Source organism: Glycine soja, chromosome 9 (genome assembly GCF_004193775.1).
Source record: "Glycine soja cultivar W05 chromosome 9, ASM419377v2, whole genome shotgun sequence".
Lineage (NCBI taxonomy): Eukaryota > Viridiplantae > Streptophyta > Magnoliopsida > Fabales > Fabaceae > Glycine > Glycine soja.
The window spans coordinates 2,732,095-2,746,384 of record NC_041010.1 but is presented as its reverse complement, the minus strand read 5'-3'; the positions used below and the strand labels follow the sequence as shown (position 1 = coordinate 2,746,384).

At 26.7% G+C, this 14,290-nt stretch overlaps 3 protein-coding genes across 3 annotated transcripts; all 3 read right to left on the bottom strand.

The window, feature by feature from the left end:
- Positions 1-1,470: 1,470 nt before the first annotated feature.
- On the bottom strand, positions 1,471-3,490 carry LOC114425506 (desiccation-related protein PCC13-62-like). The gene is made up of 3 exons (XM_028392450.1): positions 3,101-3,490; positions 2,775-3,000; positions 1,471-1,978 (listed from the first exon to the last, which is right to left on the bottom strand). Exons 1-3 carry the CDS (start codon positions 3,436-3,438, stop codon positions 1,607-1,609), a joined length of 936 nt encoding a protein of 311 aa, XP_028248251.1. The 5' UTR covers positions 3,439-3,490; the 3' UTR covers positions 1,471-1,606.
- Positions 3,491-6,969: 3,479 nt separating this feature from the next.
- LOC114425525 (desiccation-related protein PCC13-62-like) lies at positions 6,970-8,821 on the bottom strand. The gene is made up of 3 exons (XM_028392470.1): positions 8,443-8,821; positions 8,117-8,342; positions 6,970-7,374 (listed from the first exon to the last, which is right to left on the bottom strand). The coding sequence occupies exons 1-3, from the start codon at positions 8,778-8,780 to the stop codon at positions 7,003-7,005; spliced, it is 936 nt and encodes a 311-aa protein (XP_028248271.1). The 5' UTR covers positions 8,781-8,821; the 3' UTR covers positions 6,970-7,002.
- A 2,500-nt stretch (positions 8,822-11,321) lies between these two features.
- LOC114367189 (desiccation-related protein PCC13-62-like) lies at positions 11,322-14,278 on the bottom strand. The gene is made up of 3 exons (XM_028324322.1): positions 13,886-14,278; positions 12,692-12,917; positions 11,322-11,893 (listed from the first exon to the last, which is right to left on the bottom strand). The coding sequence occupies exons 1-3, from the start codon at positions 14,221-14,223 to the stop codon at positions 11,516-11,518; spliced, it is 942 nt and encodes a 313-aa protein (XP_028180123.1). The 5' UTR covers positions 14,224-14,278; the 3' UTR covers positions 11,322-11,515.
- Between the last annotated feature and the right edge of the window lie 12 nt (positions 14,279-14,290).

Sequence of the window (14,290 nt, the reverse complement as noted above, 5' to 3'; positions counted from 1 at the left end):
CTATGAATATAACAAGATATTAATAAAGAGATGAAAAAGAATAAAAATATTAATCTTATATTTTTTTTAAAAGACCAAAGTAAATTTTATTAAGAACCTAAACATTAATCTTATCTTATTAATTCAGTTTTACTTTTTTTATTTATCATTATTATTATAAGAGATATAAGTAAAAAAAACAATTAATTTTACGTTAAAAAATTAAAGTAACATTTAGTTTTATACTTTTTTTGTTACTCAATGATTATCATGATTTGAAGGGACAATTAATTTATTAAATTTAATAATATAATATATTTAATAATATAATATATTTATTTTGATACTTAGGAATCCAGACACTTATTATTGGTATTAATGGGGGATGCACTCTATTTCTTGACGATTCTCCATAAGATTTTTACTTGTTGATATATGGAAAAAGAATATTTTGTCCCTACTCAAAATTTAATGCCCCGCCCCCCCTTTTTTTTCCTTTTTTCAAATGATGATGCGTATATGCCACCTTGTACAAGGAAGTGTGGTGGGGGCAACAGGATACAACTTAGTCCATTTTTTAATTTGTTTTGCGAGAAAGATACTTGTTGTTTTGTCTTATTAATTAATTACCATTAATTTAAATTTAATAAATATCACAGTCAATATATTGCAAAAGTAAATTTGACTTCCTAATAAAATTACATAAGATATGTAGTCAAATTTTTATTGATAGAAATTAAAAGATAAATTGCTATATATACTTATTTGTATATTTATCAATTTATTAATGCTATATTAAGATATATATATATATATATATATATATATATATATATATATATATATATATATTTCTTTTATTTAAAAAGATGTACCAACATTTCTTATAAGCAACAATAAGAATAATAAAATTTTCAATGTATTAAAATGTATATTACATTTAAAAATTTAATAAATATCATAAGGAAAATTGACTTCCCAATAACATTAAATACTATATGTATTAAATATAATATGCAGTCAAATTACTAAGTATAAAAATTAAAAAATGAATTCCTATATATATTTATATATTTATTAACATTACATTATTATATGTTTTAATTTTATATTCCTAAATATGTTTTTAAACTAATTCTTTTAAATTATAATAACATTAATATGTACCAAAAAAATAATTATAACATCAATAAATTTTTTATAAGAATATCTATCTATATATATTAAATTCACCAAATATATTATATTTAATAAATATATTTTTTATTATTTTTATATTATAAGTAAATTTGACATCTCAATACCATTAAATTTTATATTCATTAAATAAAAGTAGTATAATTTTTGTTGACTTCACTAGTGGCTAATTAGTAATTATCCAGACCTAAATCTTAACAAAAATTCAACTTTTGCATTTATATCACGGATAACTAACTAAATTTAAATTACTCAGAATTAAATCTCAATAAATCAGATTGAAATCCCAAATTTCTCACTTTATTATTTGCATATTATCAAAAGTTTTTTCAAGGTCTTCACCCATCAACAATATTTAGCAACAAGGAAATTAGCAATGGATTAAAGACAAGTTATATAATCTATAAAAGTTTAAAACAAATGCTTTAGCTTAATTTAAGTAAGATTGAGCTATTTGACCACTTGCTCCTATAGGATAGAAGCCACCACAAACATGTTCATCACCACTTCCATATACTATCCTCAATATTTCTTCTGGAGTCCTTGAATATGCCAGTGAGTTTACGTCACCAGCAAGAATGTTACCTCTAACTTTGCCCTCGGCACCCAATCCAAAAGGTACAACAATGCCTTCATCTTTCAAACCTCTGTTTCCTAACTTGCTCCTAAGTATAGAAATACGGGTTGTGAACTCTTCCACGGCCACTCCGTACGGTGGCACCAACTGTTCTTTACGTTCATACAACAATTCTCTTAAAATTGCATCTTGTCCAGACTCTACTCCTAGAAGCCCCGCAACAAGCTATTCATGTATATATACACATATTGTCATTATTTGATCACACTTTTTTCTGATATCGAAATAAGAACATTTCTCTTAAAATTATGCATTCATTAATTATATGATAGGAGTATAATTTTTTATTTCATGCATTCACTTTAATTATTATGCATTCATTAATTATATGATAGGAGTATAATTTTTTTATATAATCAATTGAAATTGATTTTGGTCTAACATTTATAAGAGAAAAAAGTATTATATATATTATAAAATTCATTCCATTAAGGAATTATATTTTTTAAACTATTAAAAACAAATATATATTTTACCCAATTAAAAATAGTCAATTTAAATAATTACGTCTTTATAGGAAAATCAAATATTCAAAGTATTATTTTCTTAACATTACTCAATAATATTTAATTACAAAGTTACTTTAAAAATGTCAACAAGAAATATAAATTAATCCTATAAATAATTATTATAATATACTTTCGACATAAAGATTAACTGTATCTCACAGAAACAAAGACGGGTCAGTGAAGAGAGTAAAGTTTAACGACGAATTACGATACATGAAACAAATATATTAGGTGTGTTTTTGTAAAATAATAAAATTTAGGGGACAAATACTATTATTCAAAAAAGATATCATAATTTTTTAATTGAAATTTTTTGTCACGAAATTGTACATTTCAAAAATGATTAAAATATGTGGGTGACAAGAAAGTGATGCATCTAGATATTTATCCCCAGATAATGAGACAAGTTTATATACAGGAATATATTAAATGAGTTGATTTTGGAGTTTTACCTCCCTAGAAGTAGCACTTTGCAGTAGTCGATTGGCACCAACATAACCAGTGAGGCCAACATAGGGAATCACATAAGATGCAATTATAAAGTTGAGTGAATTAGCATAGGGATCAAAGGGAGGAACCAGAGGTTTCCCAAATGCATTGTCCATTAGTTTGGCAAAAGATTTTGAGCTTAGATCCAACAATGGCCTAGGGAACCCTGTCACTTTGCTCTTTATAGCCCTGCAATTAGTTAGGATACAACCATTGAGATACTAATGTTCTCTATTTTTTATCCTCCTAAGAGTAATTGTAAATGCAAAGAGCAGAGACAGAACAAAACCTTAAGTGTCCAACTTCCTGAAAAGCAAACTGCAAGATGACATCATTGGTAAGATCGTCAAGTTCAACCTTTTTGGCACCAATGGGAAGGGGTCCTCCCCCAGTTAGGTTTGGAGCAACTACATCTAATCCATGCCCCAAAGCCCCAAACAAGAAAAACTCAGCCTCTAAGTATTCCAAATTGAGAGCAAATTCTAACAAATCAGCATCCTTGGATTCTGGGGATTTTGCACTTGCAAACAACACAGAAGAAGAATAGTCCAGGGGAATAAAGGGAAGGACTAGTGAGGCAAGTAAAACAAAAATAGAGGCTCTATCTCTAGAAATGTGAGGTGCCATGTTTTACTTTTGCCTCTCTTTTTTCTTCCAAGTGATGATATGATGCATAATGTCACCTATGTATGCATTTATATATAACAATCCTTTTGGTTCTTGCAACAATACAAGGAAATGCCACTAGCAAGATAATGCCATTTAATTTTTGGATTTGCTATGTTGGGAAAATACTAGTTACTTACTGTGTTTGGTTAGTCATTCTAATAAAATTTTTATTATAATTAGTGCTTATAAGTAAAATCGATTCATATGAGATTTATTAAATTTAATAAATACATTATATTTAAGAAATATTATAATTAATTCGTAAAATTGACTTTCCAATAGCATTAAATTAATAAATTATGTAGTCAATCATTAAGGATATACATTTATATATTTATTAGTTTATTGATATATAGTTAAAATTTTATATTGTAACAAGCATTAAATATATTTTATCACTAATTCCCTTAACAATAATAATAAAAATAACATTTTCAATATTTTTAAATATGTACTTTCTTCGTTCCATTATAATTATCCTTCTATGAATATAACAAGATATTAATAAATGGATAAAAAAATAAAAATATTAATCTTATATTTTTTTTAAAAAAGACCAAAGTAAATTTTATTAAGAATCGAACTAAACATTAATCTTATCTTATTAATTCAGTTTTATTTTTTTTATTCATCATTGTTATTATAAGAGATATAAATAAAAAAACAATTAATTTTACGTTGAAAAATTAAAGTAACATTTAGTTTTATACTTTTTTTTGTTACTCAATGATTATCATGATGATTTGAAGGGACAATTAATTTATTAAATTTAATAATAGAATATATTTAATAATATAATATATTTATTTTGATACTTAGGAACCCAGATACCAATGGGGGATGCACTCTATTTCTTGTGGCCTTGTGGGGACGATTCTCCATAAGATTTTTTTTTTTACTTGTTGATATATGGAAAAAGAGAGGGCGAGCCCTGGTGCAGCGATAAAGTTGTGCCTTGGTGACTTGTTGGTCATGGGTTCGAATCCGGAAACAGTCTTTTTGCATATGCAAGGGTAAGGAGCATCCGGACAATGGGGTACGAAGTTTTTTATATATGGAAAAAAAATATTTTGTCCCTACTCAAAATTTAATGCCCCCTTTTTTTCCTTTTTTCAAATGATGATGCGTATATGCCACCATGTATGCATTTATGTACAAGGAAGTGTGGTGGGGGCAACAGGAAGCAACTTAGTCCATTTTTTAATTTGTTTTGCGAGAAAGATACTTGTTGCTTTGTTTTATTAATTAATTACCATTAATTTAAATTTAATAAATATCACAGTCAATATATTATAAAAGTAAATTTGACTTCCTAATAACATTACATAAGATATGTAGTCAAATTATTATTGATAGAAATTAAAAGATAAAATGTTATATATACTTATTTGTATATTTATCAATTTATTAATGCTATATTAAGATATATATATATATATATATATATATATATATATATATATATTTCTTTTATTTAAAAAGATGTACCAACATTTCTTATAAGCAACAATAAGAATAATAAAATTTTCAATGTATTAAAATGTATATTACATTTAAAAATTTAATAAATATCATAAGTAACATATATACCATAAGGAAAATTGACTTCCCAATAACATTAAATACTATATGTATTAAATATAATATGCAGTCAAATTACTAAGTATAGAAATTAAAAAATAAATTCCTATATATATATTTATATATTTATTAACATTACATTATTATATGTTTGAATTTTATATTCCTAAATATGTTTTTAAACTAATTCTTTTAAATTATAATAACATTAATATTTACCAAAAAATTAATTATAACATCAATAAATTTTTTATAAGAATATCTATCTATATATATTAAATTCACCAAATATATTATATTTAATAAATATATTTTTTATTATTTTTATATTATAAGTAAATTTGACATCTAAATACCATTAAATTTTATATTCATTAAATTTAATATGTAGTCAAATTTTGAATATATTAACTAAAATATATTTATTATATACTTACCAATTTATTAAATTATATTAATGGATGTTTTAAATATTTTTTATAAATTAATTTCTTTAGATCATAATAAAAATAACAAAATCTTTAATATATACTGTGAACATATATTATTCGGACAAATCAAATCAAAATTTTAAAAATAAAAATAGTGAAATTGAATGAATAAAATATCCATCTACCACTTACTTAGATTTAATTTAAAATACGATAAAAAAATTGTTTGTAACTTACTTCTAAAAAGTAGATATTTCTAAAAATTATCACATTATCAAAAGTGATTAACATAAAGCCGTTTAAATTTTTTTAAATTTTACTGGACACAAGGTATCCTCATAGTAAAAAATTATTGGACTAATTGGCGAGATATAAAAATCATTCAAACAAATTTTATTTCTTTCAATAAAGTATTTTTCATGACTAATCCCTATTAGTATGTTTAAGGATCCCAATTTACAAACTGTATTGGACTTTATTGATTGGTAGATTGAATATTTAGGTCCCGTATGTGATGGAACAAAAGCACAATAGGTCCACATGACTAGCACAAGAATAAAACAACTAAATATTAAGTTTTTAGTTTGAAAAAAATTACTATTAATTTTTATAAAATAAAAATTAAGGTCACATATGTTAAAAAAATCAAATATATAATTTTCTCGTTTAAAGAAAAAAATCTCTAATAATTTATTTTAAGTTCACTAATTGTTGTGTATGCCATGAATCCCACATTTTTTAGCTTTCCTCTTTAAGCCATAACAAATAGGGGAAGGACAACTATATATTTTGATAGTATGTCTAGATAGGATGATCACGCTTCAACTCGAAAGGAACCTATAATTGGTTTTATGCATTTGTGTCAATTGGCCTCTTTTGACATGAATTTGTTGTTATGTGTGTCTTGGATCCTAATTCAAGCATGCAATAAATATGTGTTGATCATCCATCGTTCGTTTCATGTAGCTTTTTTTTTTAATCTATTAGCAAAACTAATAAATTATTATTTTATATTATTTTTACTTGCTATTATATTAATTAACAGTTTTAACAATAATGTTTCCAATTATATTTTGACTAAAATAAATTATATTAATTATTTATGAAAAAATATTTATCACAAACCCTATATATATATATATATATATATATATATATATATATATATATATTATTGAGGGTTTGATCCTCGGTAGATTATCGAAAAAAATTAAAATTAGTATCATTTTTCTTGATTTCACTAGTGGTAATTAATAATTATTCAGACCTAAATTCCAACAAAAATTTGACTTTTGCATTTATACCACAAATAACTAACTAAAGCTAAATTACTCAGAGTTAAATCTCAATAAATCACATTGAAACCCCAAATTTTTCACTTTATTATTTGCATATTATCAAAAGTTTTTTCAAGGTCTTCACCCATCAACAATATTTAGCAACAAGAAAATTAGCAATGGATTAAAGACAAGTTGTATAATCTATAAAAGTTTAAAACAAATACTTTAGCTTAATTTAAGTAAGATTGAGCTATTTGACCACTTGCTCCTATAGGATAGAAACCACCACAAACATGTTCATCACCACTTCCATATATTATCCTCAATATTTTTTCCGGAGTCCTTGAATATGCCAATGAGTTTACGTCACCAGCAAGAATGTTACCTCTAACTTTACCCTCGGCACCCAATCCAAAAGGCACAACAATACCTTCATCTTTCAAACCTCTGTTTCCTAACTTGCTCCTAAGTATAGAAATGCGGTTTGTGAACTCTTCCACGGCCACTCCGTACGGTGACACCAACTGTTCTTTACGTTCATACAACAATTCTCTTAAAATTGCATCTTGTCCAGACTCTACTCCTAGAAGCCCCGCAACAAGCTGTTCATGTATATATATACACATTGTCATTATTTGATCACACTTTTTTTTTATATCGAAATAAGAACATTTCTCTTAAAATTATGCATTCATTAATTATATGATAGGAGTATAATTTTTTTATATAATCAATTGAAATTGATTTTGGACTAACATTTATAAGAGAAAAAAGTATTATATATATTATAAAATCCATTCCATTAAGGAATTATATTTTTTAAACTATTAAAAACAAATATATATTTTACCCAATTAAAAATAGTCAATTTAAATAATTACGTATTTGTAGGAAAATGAAATATTTAGAGTATTATTTTCTTAACATTACTTAATGATATTTAATTACAAAGTTACTTTGAAAATGTCAACAAGAAATATAAATTAATCATATAGTTTAAATAAATAATTATTATAATATACTTTTTGACATAAAGATTAAGTGTATCCCATGGAAACAAAGACGATTAGTGAAGAGAGTAAAGTTTAATGATGAATTAAGATACATGGAACAAATATATTAGGTGTGTATTTGTAAAATAATTAAATTTAGGAGACAAATACTATTATTCAAAAAAGATATCATAATTTTTTAATTGAAATTTTTTGTCACGAAATTGTACATTTCAAAAATGATTAAAATATGTGGGTGACAAGAAAGTGATGCATCTAGATTTTTATCCCCAGATAATGAGCCAAGATTATATACAGGAATATATTAGATGAGTTGATTTTGGAGTTTTACCTCCCTAGAAGTAGCACTTTCCAGTAGTCGATTGGCACCAACATAACCAGTGAGGCCAACATAGGGAATCACATAAGATGCAATTATAAAGTTGAGGGAATTAGCATAGGGATCAAAGGGAGGAACCAGAGGTTTCCCAAATGCATTGTCCATTAGTTTGGCAAAAGATTTTGAGCTTAGATCCAACAATGGCCTAGGGAACCCTGTCACTTTGCTCTTTATAGCCCTGCAATTAGTTAGGATACAACCATTGAGATACTAATGTTCTCAATTTTTTTTCCTCCTAAGAGTAATTGTAAATGCAAAGAGCAGAGACAGAACAAAACCTTAAGTGTCCAACTTCCTGAAAAGCAAACTGCAAGATGACATCATTGGTAAGATCGTCAAGTTCAACCTTTTTGGCACCAATGGGAAGGGGTCCTCCCCCGGTTAGGTTTGGAGCAACTACATCTAATCCATGCCCCAAAGCCCCAAACAAGAAAAACTCAGCCTCTAAGTATTCCAAATTGAGAGCAAATTCTAACAAATCAGCATCCTTGGATTCTGGGGATTTTGCACTTGCAAACAACACAGAAGAAGAATAGTCCAGGAGAATAAAGGGAAGGACTAGTGAGGCAAGTAAAACAAAAATAGAGGCTCTATCTCTAGAAATGTAAGGTGCCATCTTTTACTTTTGCCTCTCTTTTTTCTTCCAAGTGATGATATGATGCATAATGTCACCTATGTATGCATTTATATCTAACAATCCTTTTGGTTCTTGCAGCAATACAAGGAAATGCCACCAGCAAGATAATGCCATTTAATTTTTGGATTTGCTATGTTGGGGAAATACTAGTTACTTACTGTGTTTGGTTAGTCATTCTAATTAAATATTATAATTAGTGTTTATTAGTAAAATTGACTCATATCAGACATTTATTAAATTTAATAAATACATTATATTGGAGAAATATTATAATTAATTCATTGTAAGTAAAATTGACTTTCCAATAGCATTAAATATATTATGTAGTCAATCATTAAGGATATACATTTATATATTTATTAGTTTATTAATATATATTTAAAATTGTATATTTTAACCAGCATTAAATATGTTTTATCACTAATTCCCTTAACAATAATAATAAAAATATCATTTTTAATGTTTTTAAATATGTACTCCCTTCATTCCATTATAATTGTAGAATAGAACAAAATATTAATAAATGGATGAAAAATAATAAAAATTTTAAAAAAATTAATCTTATATTTTTTTTAAAAGATCAAAGTGAATTTTATTAAGAATCAAGCTAAACATTAATCTTATGTTATTAATTCATTTTTATTTTTTTATTCATCATTAATATTACAAAAGATATAAATAAAAAAATAACTAATTTTACGTTAAAAAATTAAAATAACATTTATTTTTATACTTTTTTTCTTACACAATGATTATTATTATGATTTGGAGAGACAATTAATTCATTAAATTTTATAATAGAATACATTTAATAATATAATATATTTATTTTGATACTTAGGAGCCCAGACACTCATTATTGGCACCAATGGCGGATGCACTCTATGTCTTGTGGGGGCAATTCCCCCATAATTTTTTTTTTACTTGTTAATATATGGAAAAAGAATATTTTGACCCTATGCAAAATTTGATGTCCCCCTTTCCCCGAAGCAACAACTACGGCCAATTGCCAAAACCCAAAAAAACATGACATTCAATAAAATGAAAACTGCATGCTAGCTCATTGTTTTGTGTAAAGCCAGATATTGGCATTATGGATGATGCATAATAATAAGATGATCAAAGCCTAAAGTTAAAAAAGTTTTAAATGTCTATTATTTTCAAGTTGAATTACTTTATCAAGGAATTGATAGACAACTTCAAGAGTTAAATAATAGATTTATGGAGGTGAACTTTATTTTGTATAACAAGCTTAAAATTTAAGAGATTCATTTTTTTTTGTATTTGATAAGAAAAAATTAATTTGTTTGATTAAATTTTATTCATCTGAATCTACTTTTATGAAACTCATGGTGCTTGAAAGTCAAATTGAAATTTTTGTCACAAATTTTTTATTTGATGATCAATTTTTTATGTTAAATAGAACTAGTGATCTTTCTCAAATGTTAGTAAAAACTAAAATATCTAATGATATATTTATTTGTGAAGTTAACTTTGATTTTGCATATGACAATTACAATAGTTGAAAGATATGTTTTTTGTTATGAATTTTGTAAGAAAGATTGATAGTTAAATAATTATTTGATTAGTATATAAGAGAGATATTTTTTATAGTATTAATAATAAAAAAATCATAGAATATTTTCAAAATATAAAAATATATAAAGGACAAATATAATTAGTAGAATATAAATATTTTAAATTTCTTTTGTCATGACATATGTATTTTGTAAAATCTCATTGTTTTACTTTTGTGAAAACATAAATTAATTTTTTCCCCCACCGGAATTTTTTTTTGGATCTGCCACTGCTTGACACTGATTTTATTCAATGTAGATGCATACATTTTTTTCAGAATCAGGATCCTTTGATACGTATTTGAGCATGCCCATCGGGAAAGAAATAGGAGAATTTGTTGTAGCCTATATAGGCAAAGGCTCTTCTAGCTAGAATTACTTGGGTCATTTATAATCAGAATCTTCACGATGTGATTTTTGAATTAAGAAGAAAAAAAAGACTGCAAACGAGGCATATTAAGTAAAGTGTAGATTTCTGTCATATTAATATTGGAGAAAAATTAGTTTTATGTCAGATAGACAAAGTTCAAAGAAAAAATGTAGATTTTAAAAAAATATAAAGAAGTGTAAATTAGTTTAAATATCATATTACTAAGTTGATAAATGTATGGGCTGGAATGTAATGTTTAGATAAATTTAGTATTTGATGTCATTTAAATAAATTGTAGGCTTAGATATATAAATTTTTTCCTATTGAGTTTTTGATTATTGAAATTTTTATTTTAAGTTTGTTAAGTGATGATGTGTCATTTTATAGATGTTGGGTTAGAAGTGTGAGGTGAAGTCCCACATCCTATAAAAATGTAAAAATTAAGTATTATAAGTGAGGATAAGACTCATAAACGTCAGCCTTAATGTTTTGAATTAAAGTATCTCAAGTTATCTTATGTGACGGAATCTCCTCGATAATTCTTTCCCTTAAATAGTACCTTAACACATAATATAATATTGATCGGCAATGATCAAAGTTGTCAATAAAACTATTACATTCCTTTTAGAAATATATATTAACAAAGACTCGATTTTTGATAAATTATTTATAAATTGTAGCCATATTATCAAGCAATATGCATTCTTATTATGATATTTTACAGTGATAGGGTAGGCAAACAATTTCAAGAAACAAATGCTCTAGCTTTAGGTAGTTTTCAAGTAATATTTAGCTATTCTACCACTTGCTCCTTTAGGATAGAAGCCACCGGGAACATGTTCATCACCTCCTCCATATATTATCCTTAATATTTCCCTTGGAGTCCTGGGATATGACAGTGAATCTTTGTCGCCAACAAGAATGTTGCCGGTGACTCTACCCTCAGCACCTTGCTCTCTAGGCACCACAAGACCCTCATCTTTCAAACCTGAACCTCCTAGGTTGTTCCTAAGCATTGATATGCGATTTGTGAACTCTGCCACAGTCACATTGTATGGTTGTACCGATAACGTTCGATATTCATACAATAATGCTCGAATAACTGCATCTTGCCCGGACTCTACTCCCAGAAGCCCTGCAACAAGCTGTTCATGCATGCACAACATGTGCACATTGTCATTGTGTGACATGGAAGAGTGAAAATGAAATTAAGAGAAGTAATTTATTTTATTGAATAACTTAAAAAATATTAATTTTATATGATTTAAAAGTTTGAAAGACATGTATACTAAATATAAATGTGAAATATGGATTCACCTTTTCTCATGTAAGCTAAAGCAAATAATTTTAGTAATTGATGAAAAATTTAATTATTAATCTCATTTGTCATGCATGTAAATACAAGTAATATAAATTGTTAATTTTCTTATATTACTCAGATCGATCAAATTCATATATATCATGTTGTCAAACATGATTGCTAATTGGTGATGGATTTTCTTTCTTTCTATTAATCCAAGAGTAACTGTGATGTTATAACAGTTCTCACGACATCTTTTATATAACAAGGAGAGAGATATATACAAACAAATAAGGGAGATAGATATATACAAACAAATAAGGGAGATGTGTGAAACAAAACTAGTGATTAATTGACCAACAAAACAAAAAGATAGAAAGAAAAAGGAAATTATAAAAATTATTTTAATTTATTTTTTGGTGGGGGTAACCTTACTCATGGCTTAAAACACGTGCGGTGGTAGGTTAGTTTTGTTTTCGTTAAAATTTGTATCAGACACGAAATAATAATACATTAGTACTGTACGTCAAAATCAGAAAGTGATTTACGTCTAGACTAATTTATTTCATGAGTGTGAAACGAGCCTAAATTTATCATAGAGGAATTAATGGATTAGTTAGTTGTGTTGAATTTAAAGTTTTACCCTCTTGGAAGTAGCATTTTGCAACAGTGGATTAGCACCAACATAACCAGTGAGGCCAACATAGGGAATCACATAAGATGCAAGCAGATAGTTGATCGAATTAGCATAGGGATCAAAGGGAGGAACCAGAGGTCGCCCAAATGCACTATTCATTACTTTGGCAAAAGATGCTGTGCTTAGATCCAGCAATGGCCTAGGAAACCCTCTCACTGTGCTCTTTATGGCCCTGCAAAAGTGCACACCAACACTTGAAAAATCTTCTATGTGATTTTTTGTTTTGGTTTTAGAGATCTCACAATGATATAGTCAAAATAAAGTATTATAATACCTTCTCATGATAGAGGTCAAACTGAAGAGTAACTACAATAAGTGATTGAGTTTAGTAGTTTCTCATAAAATTATTAACTCTTAAATCAAAATAAAAAAGTATTAGAGTACATTTACATAATAGAAGTCAACAAAAAATTGAAGAGTAACAACAACAAATAACTGAGTGAGTAGTTCTGCATAAATTTATTAACTTTTGATATATAGTAATATGGAAAAGATAAAATTATTTCAAGTAATATTAGAATACCTTTACATGATAGAGGTCAATAGAAAATTAAAGAGTATTGACTCTCCATACAAAGTAACATGTTATATGAAGAAGACAAAATTGTTTCAAACAATATTAGAGTACCTCCAAATGATAGAGGTCAACACATAGTAATATAGAAAAAATAAAATTATTTCAAACAATATTGGAGTACCTTGATATGATAGAGGCCAACAGAAAACTAAAGAATAACTACAACAAATAATTGAGTTTAACCGTTCCTGTTATAAAATTATTGAGTCTCGAGTTAAAATAAAATATATAAATGAAATACAACTTATAAAATATATAAATGAAATACAACTTTTATCTTATAAAAGTTTATAAGGTTTTTTATAAGACTGAGGTGTTAACAAAAATTCTCTGAATTTATTTACGATTTTTATTTTTATTTTTCATTTCGGGTATAACAATAAGAGATAATCTTTAATCAAATTAAAATAAAATATAACAGTGGGAATAAAGTACAACAGTGAGAGATAATCTTTATCTTATAAAGAGAATTGGTAAGATTGAGTTAGACATTTAGGTGCAACATAAATTATAAGACTTTTGCCTAAAAGTAATTACAAGAGTAGCTAGAGACAGAACAAAACCTCAAGTGTCCAACTTCCTGGAAACCAAACTGCAAGATGATATCCCTGACAAGGCTGTCAAGTCTGGCCAATCTGGCACCAATGGGAGGGGGTCCTCCCTCAGTTAAATTTGGAGCAACCACATCCAATCCATAACCCAAAGACCCAAACAAGAAAAATTCAGCCTCCAAGTATTCTAAGTTTAAGGGAAATTCTAACAGATCAACATCTGATTCTGGGGCTGCTGCACTTGCAATGAACACAGAAGAATAATAACATTCCGGAAAAAGTAGTGGGAGGACAAGAGAGGCTAGCAAAACAACAATAGAGACTCTGCCTCTTGAAATTTGAGGTGCCATGTTTTATTTTAGGCTCTTTTTGTTTTAATTGATGATATGATACATATACTGATGATCCAGGCATTTA

Bases quoted from the DNA above. Each gene is read 5' to 3' on its own strand.
- LOC114425506 (XM_028392450.1), bottom strand. From the start codon at position 3,438: ATGGCACCTCACATTTCTAGAGATAGAGCCTCTATTTTTGTTTTACTT. The intron at 3,001-3,100 runs GTTTTGTTCTGT...AACTAATTGCAG, and splicing joins CAGGAAGTTGGACACTTAAG to GGCTATAAAGAGCAAAGTGA. The intron at 1,979-2,774 runs GTAAAACTCCAA...ATACATGAATAG, and splicing joins AAAGTGCTACTTCTAGGGAG to CTTGTTGCGGGGCTTCTAGG.
- LOC114425525 (XM_028392470.1), bottom strand. From the start codon at position 8,780: ATGGCACCTTACATTTCTAGAGATAGAGCCTCTATTTTTGTTTTACTT. The intron at 8,343-8,442 runs GTTTTGTTCTGT...AACTAATTGCAG, and splicing joins CAGGAAGTTGGACACTTAAG to GGCTATAAAGAGCAAAGTGA. The intron at 7,375-8,116 runs GTAAAACTCCAA...ATACATGAACAG, and splicing joins AAAGTGCTACTTCTAGGGAG to CTTGTTGCGGGGCTTCTAGG.
- LOC114367189 (XM_028324322.1), bottom strand. From the start codon at position 14,223: ATGGCACCTCAAATTTCAAGAGGCAGAGTCTCTATTGTTGTTTTGCTA. The intron at 12,918-13,885 runs GTTTTGTTCTGT...GCACTTTTGCAG, and splicing joins CAGGAAGTTGGACACTTGAG to GGCCATAAAGAGCACAGTGA. The intron at 11,894-12,691 runs GTAAAACTTTAA...ATGCATGAACAG, and splicing joins AAAATGCTACTTCCAAGAGG to CTTGTTGCAGGGCTTCTGGG.